The sequence below is a fragment of the Citrus clementina genome, unplaced genomic scaffold (genome assembly GCF_000493195.1).
Source record: "Citrus clementina cultivar Clemenules unplaced genomic scaffold, Citrus_clementina_v1.0 scaffold_3, whole genome shotgun sequence".
NCBI lineage: Eukaryota > Viridiplantae > Streptophyta > Magnoliopsida > Sapindales > Rutaceae > Citrus > Citrus x clementina.
Window position 1 is genome coordinate 2,850,137 of NW_006262339.1, and position 15,211 is coordinate 2,865,347.

The 15,211-nt window shown below is 33.4% G+C and overlaps 2 protein-coding genes across 2 annotated transcripts; one reads left to right on the forward strand and one right to left on the reverse strand.

Moving 5' to 3' along the window:
• Positions 1-2,456: 2,456 nt before the first annotated feature.
• LOC18047798 (protease Do-like 9) lies at positions 2,457-7,474 on the forward strand. Its single transcript, XM_006439704.2, is given in 10 exon segments — positions 2,457-3,266; positions 3,670-3,869; positions 3,962-4,142; positions 4,312-4,503; positions 4,977-5,209; positions 6,040-6,106; positions 6,109-6,140; positions 6,223-6,273; positions 6,669-6,773; positions 6,879-7,474. Coding segments are annotated over 10 exon segments (1,755 nt in total). The 5' UTR covers positions 2,457-2,671; the 3' UTR covers positions 6,978-7,474.
• A 4,846-nt stretch (positions 7,475-12,320) lies between these two features.
• Positions 12,321-14,417, reverse strand: LOC112100249 (WAT1-related protein At5g40240-like). Its single transcript, XM_024189125.1, has 7 exons — positions 14,092-14,417; positions 13,906-13,968; positions 13,696-13,812; positions 13,272-13,521; positions 12,974-13,132; positions 12,723-12,874; positions 12,321-12,612 (listed from the first exon to the last, which is right to left on the reverse strand). The coding sequence occupies exons 1-7, from the start codon at positions 14,286-14,288 to the stop codon at positions 12,456-12,458; spliced, it is 1,095 nt and encodes a 364-aa protein (XP_024044893.1). The 5' UTR covers positions 14,289-14,417; the 3' UTR covers positions 12,321-12,455.
• Positions 14,418-15,211: the final 794 nt, after the last annotated feature.

Consider the following 15,211-nt stretch of genomic DNA (forward strand, 5'->3'; position numbering starts at 1 on the left):
CTATGATTTTCGTGATTTTTGGTTCATAGAGGAGTAGAGAGGTCCAATTCACAGAAAAGGAAACCCCATTAGTTGAGTTGAAACCTAACGTTAGTTTCTTAATTATTTATTCTTCAAGACCATGGACCCTGCCGAATCATTTTGGTTGTTAATCCGAATCTCATAATTTATGCATAGAATCTTTTAGCTAGTGAAATAAGCCTGTCATCGAGTTGTGTGTATGTAACCACAATTCACACATACCAAATTTCGGGCACTTTGATGAAATTGGGAAAAAGGAAGAACGGACGCGATAAGAAACGAAGAAAAGGGAACAAAGGCAACGGCTCCTGGGCTGGCTAATGGCCACTTCACTCATTGAGCAAAAGTTGCGAGGAAAAAGGCATTTCTAAAGCAAGAAAATTGGGCCAGGGAAGTTGAATTTATTGCAAATTTCGAAAGGGGTTGGTCCAGGGGCATAAGTAACGATTAAGTAACATAATGACGAAGAAGAGCTGGCAACAAAAGTTTCAGTGACTATTTGCGTGTAAAATGTTTTCTATTCTACGCAGGCTTTAATGATCTATTGTGTCTCAAATGGGTCTATTAACTTATTCGAAATAGTTCTTTAAGTTAAGGCATCATGAACTTTAACAGCACCTACAAGAACGCTTATGCAACAATATTCGTCAGTGTAAAAATTGTTATAATCATTTCTTCTGATCTTAGGAGGGCCATTAAAACACAATCGTGGGGGCTCACGATGAATGGATTAGATAGCACTCCAGGCGTAATCTTTGCTCCAGGAGAAGGCGTGTTGGGTGAATTCAACTGCATTCCATTGAAATGAGTGACGCATAGTACTTAGCAAAACTATATATCGGTTAATGACAACGTGGTCTGTACATAACTCCTGTATCTTATATGTACAAATCACTATGTAATCATGAAAATCAAGAATGGTTAAAATCCAATAACTCATTTTCTGCAATGAACACGAATTATACGAAGAACTTGTGTTGCATGTAGCATCTGTTTTGAGAATTTTTGCGTTTGACATAGACGGAACTCGTCAAATTGTATGTCCGCAGGGGCCACCCTTTGGTTTGCTGTACGATATTACTAGGCACACCCCATTCATATCTAAATTAAATCACTCACTTTTCGGCCGGTTCACCCAGACAATGTTGAGGCCTATGGAGTATCAATCAAGCCCGAAAAACAGTATCTGGTCTCTAGTCCAATACCCCACATGGGCTAAATAAGTGAAATAATGGCCCAAGAAAATCTAAGCAAGCCCCAGATGTTGTGGTAATAACTTTCGTGTCCTTAACGTGCTATAATCTTTCTAATAGAGGCATAGTTTGTTCATTTGTATCAAGTAGGTCCGTCACCTTAGCCGAATGGAATCACGGAAATGGATCAAATGACTTTCCATTTGGAGTAGTAATTAATGCTTATTTGCACAGAACGTGTAGATGGCAGAATGCAAATAGTTTCATTATTATTCAACTGAGCAAATAGCAAAGCATTATTTTGGGTTAAAAATAAACGAAAAATTCGTTGATTTTATCATTAAGACTATGTTTCAGAGTTTGGATTAAGTGTAGAATTGGACTAATTTTGAGATTAATTATTTATTTGATCTTTGGAAAGATCTACTTTGAATTAGATTATGACACTAAATTTAAATTTAGTCTTAAGATCATGGGATATGGCAATCCCAATTGAAATATTGGTTTAGTCATGATTAATTTTAAAAATAATTGTCGATTTAATTAATTATGACTTGAATATCTAATGTAATATTTAATTAAATAATGATTATATTAAAATTAATCATGAAAATTAATACTACCAGTAATTGGTTGCTTTTATATTATTTGTTAACTTTGTGATAAAATAAAATATATTTAAATCATTTAATAAAAATTAAATTAATTTTTAATTTAATTTAATTTAACTTAATCTAATTTATATTTGTTTTTATAATTATGATTACCTAATTTAATTTTAAGTAATTGTCTTTTAAATTAATATTAATAATTATTTTGTTATTAAATATCTATAAATAGTTCATATCTATATTTAAATGTCAAATTAAATGTCATTTAATTTCATTCAAATATAATTTAATGTAGTCAAATCCAATACTGTACCAAAACATAAAACAATATCATATAATCTAATATAATTCAATTCAATCCAATTTTAATAATTATTACTCTAATCTAATCCTGCATGAAAAATGTAGCCTAAGACTAAGAGTTGAAAATGGATAGAACAGCTACGTACGTTGGCCGCTTCAATAAGAATCACCGAATTGTGGATCTATTTGATACAAATAAAACAAGTTATGCGGTTATTCTGAAAATTATAAAACTCTAGGGATCTGGACGTTATCACTCCAAAACATTGCAATTTTCTTTCAACAGTGGAATGACTAATGCGTGTGTTATGTAATAAAAATAAATCCTTCTTAGTTCTTCCCTGTCCCCCCCTCTCTCTTTCTGTATGTATATTTTTTTTTTCTCTCATTTTAATTTTGTTTTCCGGATTTTCGTCAGATTAAATTCCATTCATTCCATGTACAGTCAATCAATCCCAAAGGCCTAAGCCTCCACCAACTAAAACCTCGACAAAACCTCATAACGTGATAAAAAAAAAAAAAAAAAATACTAACTTTTTCAGAATGTCCGAACACAAACGCAAACGAGGGCGCAAACCCAAAATCCCCGATGCCGAAAAAACCCTAGACCTTCCCTCCACCGCCGCCTCCGCCGACGACGACGACGTCGTTTTCTCCGTCTCCAACGTTGAAATTATCCCCACCACCACCAACCCCTCCATCTCCTCCGCCGCCGCCACAACCACCAATAACCACCACCCCGACCACCGTCCCCGCCGCGGCCGTCCCAGGAAACACCCCAAGCACGAAACCCCCGAGGAGAAACCTCCTCCGTTGCCGCGTGCAGGCCACTGTCGGCCTGCCGAGAATGGAGGTGCGGACTTTGCAGGGGATGTAGAGCCCGGGGTGGCGAGGGTTGTCCCGGCGATGGACGCGGTGGTGAAGGTGTTTTGTGTCCACACGGAGCCGAATTTTTCGCTGCCGTGGCAGAGAAAGAGGCAGTACAGTTCGAGTAGTAGTGGGTTTGCGATTGGAGGCAGGAGGGTTTTGACAAATGCGCATTCTGTGGAGCACTACACGCAGGTTAAACTCAAGAAACGAGGCTCTGATACTAAGTACTTGGCTACTGTGCTCGCCATCGGCACCGAGTGCGACATTGGTAACGGATATATGTATATACAGTATGTTATGGTTGTAAGATTTGGAGTTAGTATTAGAATGACGTGAATGGTATAAAAGTAGGATTCACTTAATGGATTTTGCTAGTTAACTTGTGGGATCATTTCTACAACCAATCTGTGATTAAAGGTGACATTATTGCTTTGTTTTTTAAAATTGTGAAATTTACGGGAGTCAGATTGTTATATGTTTGATGGATAGAAGTTGTAATTTTTTGTTAGACTGCGAGAATTCTTTGTATGCATATTATGAAGAACTATTGCACATGAACAGGATGGGCAGTTAGGTTGCTTATATTGCTGACTAGGTCCAGGTTGGTTATGTAGACTTGAGCATTGAATTTCTTTTGTTGAACTCAAGTTTTGTTTTGGGTGATGTTGCAGCCATGCTTACAGTTGAGGATGATGAGTTTTGGGAAGGAGTATTGCCTGTGGAGTTTGGGGAATTGCCTGCCCTTCAAGATGCTGTAACTGTTGTAGGTTATCCAATTGGGGGGGACACAATTTCTGTGACAAGCGGTGTTGTGTCGCGGATTGAGATCTTATCATATGTTCATGGGTCCACTGAGCTCTTGGGTTTACAGGTTAGTGGGTTATGGTTCTAGAAGATTGCAATATTCCCTGCCAGCCATTTCAGCTGCTGTCCTCATGTTTAATTAGTTACTTACTTTTGCAGATAGATGCTGCTATAAATTCTGGAAATTCTGGTGGGCCTGCCTTTAATGATAAAGGCAAGTGTGTGGGCATTGCATTTCAGTCCCTGAAGCATGAAGATGTGGAGAATATTGGTTATGTCATACCAACACCGGTCATCATGCATTTCATCCAGGATTATGAGAAGAACGGAGCATATACAGGTAACATAATTACGGCATTGGCGTGTTTCTTGTATTCTCATTTTGCTTGTTATGGTCATTGTATTATTCATTTTATTTGTAATTAACTTAAATGCAGAAATGGTTTTTGTTTTACGCTACCCTACCTTTTCTTGCACAGAGTCTTATAGGCTTTTGTTATATGTCATAGGGTTCCCTCTTCTTGGCGTTGAGTGGCAGAAGATGGAAAATCCTGATTTGCGTGTGGCAATGGGTATGAAAGCTGATCAGAAGGGTGTTCGTATCCGAAGAGTCGACCCCACTGCTCCAGAATCTGAGGTTTTGAAGCCGTCAGATATTATTCTGAGCTTTGATGGCATTGACATTGCCAATGATGGAACAGGTAAGTGTATATTTCATATTTTTTAGGTTCATATTACAAATGTTTTGACACGCATGTTCATATGTTATTGTTGTGTGACAAGTGAAAACTCCCAATGTATTTTTGGAGAGTGGTCATTTTGATTGCATTTCCGTTACAAAGATGCTACCCAAAAACCTTAGTTCTTTTGTCTTCTCTTTTTGCATTAATAGATGGAAAGATTGAAAAACATCAGGATGCATTGAGTGATGATGAACCCCTGGGTTTGGTACAACTATAAGTAGAATTATATTGTATACTTGAGATATTAGCAGGGACAGTTTGAAAATAATCACGATGGAAGCATTTATTTGTGCATTTGTACTTCTCCATATATGCAAAATTTTCTTTTTGGATATCTTAGAAGTGAATTGACCATTTCAAGTCTTGTTGTTGTTCTTTTTCAGTTCCTTTCAATTGTGTCTGAGTTCTTCTCTCCCTTGTTGAATTTTCAGTTCCTTTTCGGCATGGAGAGCGCATTGGTTTTAGTTATCTTGTCTCCCAAAAATATACTGGGGATAGTGCAGCAGTTAAAGTTCTCCGTGATTCTAAGATTCTCAATTTCAACATAACACTTGCCACTCATAGAAGGCTTATTCCATCTCACAACAAGGGGAGACCTCCCTCGTATTACATTATTGCGGGATTTGTATTTTCTACGGTGTCTGTACCTTATCTCCGTTCTGAGGTGTGCAGTCTACTCCGAAATTGCTGTGTTTTTTGGTATATTCATGTGGAGTCTAGAACAATGACTTAGAAGCTGTTGCTCCTTTCATTTATTCTCTGTTGTTTTGATTAGTTGAGATTTGATGTTGTGGTAAATTGCTACGTTATACTTGCATCAAGTTCTTGATAATTGATATTGGTTATTTACTATGATACTGCTGCATTGTTGCCTTAAATACATATGATTGCCAATGGTGCATTTGCTTGTTTATGCATATGTGAGTGCTATGAAATGGGTTCCAGCTGCTCCAATAAGTCATGGAATTTCTTTTCTGCCCATTCACATATTAAGAGCATTGTACATTGTGTTCAAACCTGCATATCAAAGTTAACTTTGGTCCTCACAGTTGTCTTGACATCTGCTTGCACTAGCAATTCTCTACCAGCATCATATGCTCTTTTATTGACTCACACAGAAAAGACCACTGTTGTAATGTCTGCCTTTAGGATATAGGGAATTTTATGCTTAGCTATGGAGTGTCTTCAGTTATCTATTTTATTTTAAATTTGGGGTTAGATGCCATGATTTTGCACCAGGTTATTAGGCAGATGGGATCTGCCCACATTATTCTGAATTTATATAATGAGTCTTCTAATTTAAAGGTGTTACGCAAAATATATGATGCCGCCTTTTGACTACCATGTCATCGTTGTTTTTTTTTTTTTTGGGTCTTCTGTTTGTGCCTATATCATCTTTAGCTGATTTAGTAGTAGTTATATAGATCTCAGGATGAACAATGAGTTTCTTTGTAAGCATTTATTTTAATAGCATTCAGTTGCACATTTTTCCAGTATGGAAAGGATTATGAATATGAAGCTCCGGTCAAGCTTTTGGACAAGCTCTTGTATTCAATGCCACAATTGCAGATGAGCAGCTTGTTGTGGTGTCTCAGGTCTCCTCTCTGCTTGAACTGCTTTAACAAGGTTTTTCTGCTAAGCCTCTCTCTAACCTTTTCTTTTCCCTGGTTTTGTAAGGTGCTTGTGGCTGATATTAATATTGGATATGAGGAGATTGTTAACACTCAGGTGAAGAAAGACTTCATGTTGCAAGTGTTTTTATTTGAGTAATATATAGATACATACAAACAAAAACATTAGTTGGTGTGTGTGTGTGTGCATGATGAGGACAAAGTGAGGATGTCTCCAAAATACAAAAAACACAGATTTTGATACATTGAAAACTGTTTTTTTTTGTATGTTAGTGTATTGAAATATGTGTTTTTTTGTTTTTTTACTGTGAGGATGCCCTCACTCGAGAATGCTTATATATATGTGTGTGGATGCCCTCACTTGAGAATGCTTATATGTGTGTGTGTGTGTGTGTGTGTGTGTGTAGTATGTATGTATATATTTTCGGAAGGGCCTTTATTGGCTTTAATCTGTCAGTTGTTTAATACCTTATATTGTGAGCACTTGCGTAGGTTCTTGCTTTTAATGGTAATCCTGTGAAGAATCTGAAGAGTTTGGCAAACATGGTAGAGAATTGTGATGACGAATTTTTGAAATTTGATCTAGAATACGATCAGGTCTCTTCTCTCTCTCCCCCCCTTTCCCTCATCTCTCTTATATGATTGTTGATAAATGCACATCTGGCTGCTCACTTATGTTTACTTGAATATTCTACCATGCAGGTAGTGGTCCTCCGCACGAAGACTTCGAAAGCAGCTACACTTGATATTCTTGCAACGCATTGCATACCTTCGGCAATGTCAGATGATCTCAAGAATTGAATTTTGAGTCATGATTCAGATGCATTGGAAAACTCTTTTGTTATATTCTGTCCACGGACACCTGTTTTCATTGTCGGCATCTTGAAAGAGATTATATATGGGGGGTTTTGGGACAAAATAGGAAGGTACCCCTTTTGGGAATTTACAGCCCTTTGGTCTTTTGGTACTAGTTGTGAGTTTGGGTAGTAGTGTGCTTGACATTTTGTCTCTCATTCATATGCGAATGAGAATTGGGGATATTTCAGGCATTTGTAACATGGGTAGGTTTTCTGATGATGGTTGAGGTTAATTACCGTTATCGGCAGAAAATGTATGGGGGCACCATCCTTCAATAGCAAGTGGGTGGGTGGCTGTTCATATAAATCCAAGGTTAGGTTACCTTTAATCACTAGTACTATTTTGGTCTGGAAATAAATAAGAGTAGAAAAGGATGCGGAATTATTTATACAACATTGCTTCTCTTCACTAAAAAAGGAGAAAGTTTCTATGTTGCACTATTGTCATTCTTAGTATATACTTGTACGTGGTCCTCATCTTCTATCTAGCAGAGGAGAGGAGAGGAGAGGAGAGGAGTCACTCTCTCATGTGACGGATGACTTGGACCGTTTTCCTCTTTTTTGGATACGTCACCCCATAAAAGCCAACTACAATCAATCACGATTGGATTTTCTCCACGACCGAAATTGCGTTTGGACTTTGGAATCATTTCGGGCAAGATTACCTTTACGATCTTTGAACCGTTGCTTAACTTAACGGTCAACAACGGTCAAGGATTTATTTGTCAAAAAGTTAAAAACAAACAGGAGTTATATGTGACAAAATATTGAAACCTAAGGGCTAAGGTTGTTTTATCAGGAAGATCCGGTTGTGGTGCAATTTTCCGCATTTTTTTGGTCTTCTGTGAAAGCACCAATGTAATTCTATAATATCAATTAAGCCGATATGTGCTTGTTTAGTATATATATATTTTAGATTAAGTATTTATTTATTTTTTATATTTTAAAAAATATTCTAAAACTTTTTTTTATTAAATGTGTGACACTCATACTTTTATTTTTTCTTTATTGTATAATATAACCCTTTTTATAACTTAAAATAATATTTAATATCTTTGAAATAATATTACTAATAATTATTTATAAAAAATTAATTTATGAAATCAATCCTAAAAGTAAAATAATAACAACAAAATTGTATTTATTTTTATTTCAATTTTAAAATATATATTCTTTTTATTTCTATTTTATTTTTTTGGGGTTACATTGTTAATTTAATTTTTTTTATTGTCTTAAAAAAGAAATATTATTATAAGAGAGTAATATTATAAAAGTAAGGTAAAAGTAAATGAGTACTAACCTCAAAACACAGTAACTAAATGAGATTTTACCCCTTTAGTACTCTATACAGTTACGTGCTAACTTTAAAAAATTAAATTTTACTTTCTACACTCTTTAAAATGTCAAAAAGGACCTTAAACTAGTTAAATTAATTTACTCAAAAAACTAATCAAATTATTTAGCAGATTCAAAATAAATTAATAACCAATCAAATTATTTAGCACGTACAAAATGAATTACTAACAATATAATATTTACAACAATTGAATCAAATTTTATTCTAAATAAATTCTTTAACATAAGTTTTAGTTATTAGTTTTTATTTATTAAAGAATATGTTCATTATTGGTTTTTACACCCCAATTTATATCCTAACAATTGAAAAGATGATGGCCATTTTGCCCAAAAGAAAAAAAAAAGATGCAGAAGAAGAAGAATACTAAAATATATATATATATATATATATATATATATATATATATATATATATATATATATATATATATATATATATATATATAGTTTTTTGAAATAATGGTTCTAATGGAAGTAAAAAAGATTTTTTTTGGCTATTTTTCTTTTTTGAAAATTCTTAGTATCTTGTTGATTACGGTTGAAAATTCAAAATATAGTTAAAATTAATTGAATTTTGAACTCTTTTATGTATATTTTAGGAAGCCTCCTTACATTCAATAACTTCAACATTATATATATATATATATATATATATATAATCCAATCTGATCCCCTCAATCTATCTAATCCGATCCATAGATTGGTAGATTAGATTGGATTGAAAATTTAAAAATCTGCAGTCGATGAATTGGATATGGATTGACTTCTATAAATCTACAAAAATATGTGAATTCGCAAAAAAAAATAAAAAATATATATTTATTTAATAAAAAATTCAAAATATAGTTAAAATTAATTGAATTTTGATTAATTTTTGAAAATTAATACTCAATGCATGTACACTTACCTTTTTTGAAAATTCTTAGTATCTTGTTGATTACGGTTGAAAATTCAAAATATAGTTAAAATTAATTGAATTTTGAACTCTTTTATGTATATTTTAGGAGGCCTCCTTACATTTCAACATTATATATATATATATATATATATATATATATATATATATATATATATATATATATATATATATATATATATATTAATCCAATCTGATCCGCTCAATCTATCTAATCCGATCCGTAAAAATCCGATCCATAGATTGATGGATTAGATTGGATTGAAAATTTAAAAATCTGCAGTCGGTGAATTGGATATGGATTGACTTCTATAAATCTACAAAAATCTGTGAATTCGCAAAAAAAAAAAAAATTATTTAATAAAAAATTAAACTTGTAAATATGACATTATACTTACTAATAGATAAATAAGTTAAAATATAGTTACATTAACACCATATTATATCTTATTCGATAATAATATAAAATAAAAATAATTAAAAAATATAGCTTTCTAAGCAATTAATTTTTATGTACTAATTTAAACATATGAGATTTTTTTTTCTTTTTAGTGTATCATATTTTGAAACTTTGAATGTATTCTCTAACTTTATTTAAAAAATTTATTTATTTAATTTAAAATTTGATCGGTAGTAAAATTATTTTTATATTAATTTTTTTATTTAGTTAGTTCGTAAATAGGACATAATTAAAAAATTTCAGTCTGTAAAATCAATCCGCAAAATGGTGAATTGTATATGAATTGAATCAAATCCGCATCCGATCTGCAAACGTATGGATTAGATTTGAATTCAATTTCACCAATTCGTACATTGGATTGGATTAAAAATTCGTAAAATCATGGATCAGATATGGATTGATGTCTAATCCACAAAATCCAATTCCCAAATAGTCTTATTGATGGCATCCCTCGTTTCCAAACTTACTTTTAATTGCTTAATTATATTTTTGTCCAGAAATTAATTAGTGCATTAGACATGACTCTAAATTATATATGCAATATTGCTTTACTAAAATAAGAGATTATGTAGCGCATATAATATTCATTCTTTCTGTCACCTTTGTGCATTGATGAGACTATTTGCACTCTAAACACCCTTTTTTAGTAAACTTATTAAATAAATAATTATCCATTATAATCCAATATATAATTACTCTAAACACTCCTATATAACACATTCATTGTTCCAAATGTAATCCTCTTGTTTTAAACTCTAAACTTTCTTATCTTAAACAAAATTTAAAAGATTTTAACTATTGTCGTGTGATGCTTTGGATTTTTCCAAAAAAAAAAAAATAATAAAAGTACTATAAACATACCTTTCTTGATTGACGATAATAAATAATTAAAAATAGTACACATTTTTTGCCCTTTGGTTAACAAAAATTAAACTAGTATCTTAAATCCATTCAACTTCTCCATCTTTCTTCTTCTTGGAGTCATATTCATGAATTTTTTTTCTTTGGAAAAAATCAATACGGATTGCAAATTGTTTCAATATTGAACATATTTGTTAAATTAAACTGTTTGAGGGAAATACTCCGACGAGACCAGACGTGATGAGCAGATGTTTGGTGGCAGAAGTCTGCGAGCAGGTGTGTCCTGTAAGAGCCAAGTAGTAGGGGAACAGGGGCAGGAATATCCTGCTCATCCACGAGCACGTCATCCGTGAGGCCAATTTCCTGTAAGAAGCATAAATCCATTCATGCTGTATTCTTGCTAAGGGTTTATTCGAGGAGACCCGGTCAACGACAGTTGGCGAGGCACGCTCTCCAGCCCGAGAATCTAGGCACGAAGGCCACGCAACCACCCACGACTACGGAAATGGGGAATCCACATCCGAAGGTGGGGAGAATAACAGGCGTAAACTGTGGAAGGTCGGGACTCAGAGGAAGCCTATAAAAAGGTAGCCAACAAAGGTAAAAGGGTTAGATTTTTTGCTATTTGAACTAAGAAAAGAGAGAAAACAACCTAATAGCCATAAGATTTGTGGCAAGCGTTCCCCGAACCTTCATATCTGACTTGAGCGTCGAAGGGTTTGCGCCGGGAAAACAACCGGCGTGCTCTGACCTGTCTGTGTGCGCAGGAACCTCTGGAGAAAAAGCTTTACGAGGAGAGATCCTGGTCGTGGTGAAGTTGATCGAGCAGAGACCCTGGTCGTAGAACGAGGATAACCAGAATCTCGCATCAACATAAACAAAAACGAATTGTCCTAAAATCGTGTTAAAGAATTTGTTTACAACTTGATTTGACCTTGTAAGCATATATATGCTAAATATCTTTAAAATTTTCTTTGGGTGTGTTGAGTAACTTTATTGGTGTTTTGAGTGAATAAAAATGATTCATTTAAATGATTTAAAAATGGATTTCTTTAAAATTTTTAAGAGTACAAAATAAATTAATTTTAAAAACGTAGTAAAGAGTAGGGCTATTGCCACTAATTTCCTCATTATACCATCTTTTTATTCAAGAATTTTATTATCAAAATAATTTTTGATAAAAATTTCTTAATTAACCATTTCCTTTCTTTCTCTTCTTAATTTCACAAATTCTCATCAATTCATTTCGGATATATTCTTTTAACTGTAAATAATTGATATCACTAATTAAAAAGAACAAAATTCATCATTTAAAAGTGAATATCAACAAATTTTTATCAACCATGAAAGTTATTGAGTATTAAAAAATTAATTTTTATTAAACAAAAAAGCTAATGAATATCAAGAAAAAAAATTCTTATATACAAAAAGTAAAAAATAGAGATCATGATATACCAAGAAAGACAAAAAAATATAAACTCAAAAGAGTGTGAAATTAAGTGCTTAGTTTATCGAATATGAGAGTAGAAAGGGAATATGCAATTATAAGATAGAGAGAGAAGCAGATTAATAAAGGGTAATTTTAAAATTTTAATAATAAATTTATTTTTAGAAATAAGTGTTGAGAGATATTTAATGAGAATGAATAAACTCATCCCTTAGTAAACGAACACAATAAATAATTGAGTGCGGGTGCAAAATGTAAATAATTGAGTGCTGGTACAAAATGATTGAGTGCTGGTATAGGATAAATATCATAAAGCCAACCTTTTGCATTATATTTAGGATTTCTTAAGTTACGTGCATGCAACTTAGCATTAGCCTTATATTTATATTTGTGCGTAGTCTTCTAGGAAAGGAGTCTCACGTGAATGTGATAATAATTGAGACCTACCATCCGTATTTGCTTGAATTTTCTCCTCTTCTTTGGATTGTGCCCACATCACTCCATAAAACCCAGTGACAATTATGATTGCTCCGATAACGCTACGCGCAGCCAGGACAAATGGTGTATCAAGGGCATGCTTACCTACTCGTCCTAATAAAATTACATTGAAAAAAAAAAAAACACAAAGAAAAAAGAGATAGATGGTTACCTTCCAAGATGGAGTGTATCACCCAAGAAGATATCGCTCATAAGGGCTGCAATAAAGATCCCCACAGGATTGAACATGGCCACAAACACTGGCCCTTTTCTACGCAAACACCATGCTACTAGACCAAATAACATCAAACCTCCAAAGATTGCCTTTGGAACAAATTGGCAGGGGGGAAAAAAATTGTCTAAGCTTTATTTGTTCTTTGATCTAATTAGGAAATGGAATTTAATAATTGTATATATGCTTACTGTGTGCATGACGGTGATGAGCTCAATACCAGGCCTTATTCTCCAAGCATCTGGATTTCTCTCTGCTATCAATGCTACTATTGCACACTGTATGGTGCCAAATAAGATATAGAAGAAGACTATAGTCACCTCTGAGGGATAGCTTTTAAGAATCGCCGCCTTCATTGTTCAAAATGAAAGATGAACAAATTAATGGTAGTTCCATTCAATGAATTATATTCTCAAGAGAAAAAAAAAAAAAAAGAACAGCTGTTTCTTTAACTTTAAATTATTATAACACACATATTCATTTATTCACCTGAAAAATGTTCCCTGCAGCAATAGAAAAAGAAGCAATTGATAGGAGGATGCCCCCTATGGCCCAATTATCTGTTGTGGCCAACAAAGTAAAACTTGTAGGTGGTTGAGGTTTTGGTTGGTGTTCAAATAACAAGGCGACGATCGAAGGACCCTTGTATAGAGTTATAATGAATGCTCCTGCTATTGACACCAGAGTGCCAATGATCTTAATCTGGCTTATTAAACTCCTTAAATCCACTTTTTCCATCCTATAAATTATCAAAAGAAAGTTAACTGGCAAATATGCAAACACTCATAGCGTTTAAGATGATGATAATAATATTATTAAAAAATAAAAAACAACAACAACAACAACAACAACAACAAAAATAAAGAAGAAGAAGAAGAAGAAGAAGAAGAAGAAGAAGAAGAAGAAGAAGAACCTAAAGATGACAGCAAGCAGGAAAGTAAAAGCTGGGATTAAGTTGTTTGTAGCAGAAGCAAGAGTAGGAGAGCTGAAGCTGACACCAGTGTATACACAGATCTGCATCAAAGTGATCCTGCAAATATCACCCAAATTCCTGAATTCCTCTCAATAGAAAGCAAGCAAGCTGCAAAAGCCCACTGTGATATGCAAATTTGAAAACACATACCCGATAAGGCTAAGGATGAAGACTTTACAGAGTAAAGCAAAGGTCAGGGGAGGCCTATTTTTCCTACATATGTGAAATAATTAACAAAGCAACCACAGTCATTATCTTTTTGATAGAAGGGGGAAAAAAATATGGATCAGGCCTTTGTTGATTTATCAAGAACAAGGAGATCAATTAGATAACTACCTGTTTAGGAAGAAAGAAAGAGGGAGGAGTATGAGAGAGGCAATAGCATCTGCGTAGACTGCCAAGATAAGGGGAGTGGCTCCTTGAGATATTGCTGCTTTACTGAGTGTTGTTATGCCAACTTGCACGCACTGGACCGCCACCATTGCAGCATATGGCACCAATCCCACCACTAACTGCTTCACTCCCATTCCCATGGCTGTACTCACTCGCTGGCTGTTTCTCTTTCTCCCTATATGTTGAGGCAATTGTTCAAATTCTGTCCGTTGGTTGAATGAGAAGACAACTTAGGTGACATATTTTGATCACTTTAAGATGCTATATTGCAAAATCAAACCAAACTCATGGGCGGCATTGATTTTTTTGCGCGTTTTTATGAACTCATCAAATTCTCATTATTACCATATTAGGTAACTTTTTTTTATTGTTGTAGTTCTGTTGTGTGGAGGAGGATTTTCCATAATTTCTATCTCGTTACCTTTGAGTTCTCAATCCAAAAATAAAATAGATTTTACTACTAAAAAATGGTCAAAGTAACAATTGTTCAACATATTTTTTGCGTAAATTTTGTCACTGGTTTCTTACAATTTTAATTTACAAATTTATAACCAAGTTTATAATAATTAATTAATCGTAGACACAAAACATATAAAATTATCTAAATCAGGTGCACAAAATTATATTTAGTAATTAACATCAAATACAAGCTATCTATATTAGGTTTAAGCTTCACATACCTCATCAAGAGAGAATAAAGAAAAACTATCCTTAAAAAAAAAAAACAAAAATCTCATAGAGTAAACGAGTAAGCTATCTAGGATTTTTCCTTAAACAATCAATAATATTTTGTTTCTTATAGTTTCTTTCTTAAATTTTTTTTAAAAAAAATTTATCAACTTTAATAATCATATAATAACATATCAATTTAAATTGCATTAATTCATGGTCTTGATAAGGGAAAGGCAAAATAAACAAATTAATTTTTTCTCCCTTTTTGAAATGTAGGGAAAAACTGAGCCGAAATTAATTTTTTAACCCTAACCCACCCAAGATCCTTAGCATTTTTCTCTCAATCATACATGAATATCGGTGAAACCGCGAGCTTCTATAATATTGATAG

Coding starts and splice junctions, on each gene's coding strand:
- LOC112100249 (XM_024189125.1), bottom strand. CDS start 14,288: ATGGGAATGGGAGTGAAGCAGTTAGTGGTGGGATTGGTGCCATATGCT. Junction 13,969..14,091: donor CTTTCTTTCTTCCTAAACAG/GTAGTTATCTAA, acceptor TCACATATGTAG/GAAAAATAGGCCTCCCCTGA. Junction 13,133..13,271: donor CTGCAGGGAACATTTTTCAG/GTGAATAAATGA, acceptor TGAACAATGAAG/GCGGCGATTCTTAAAAGCTA.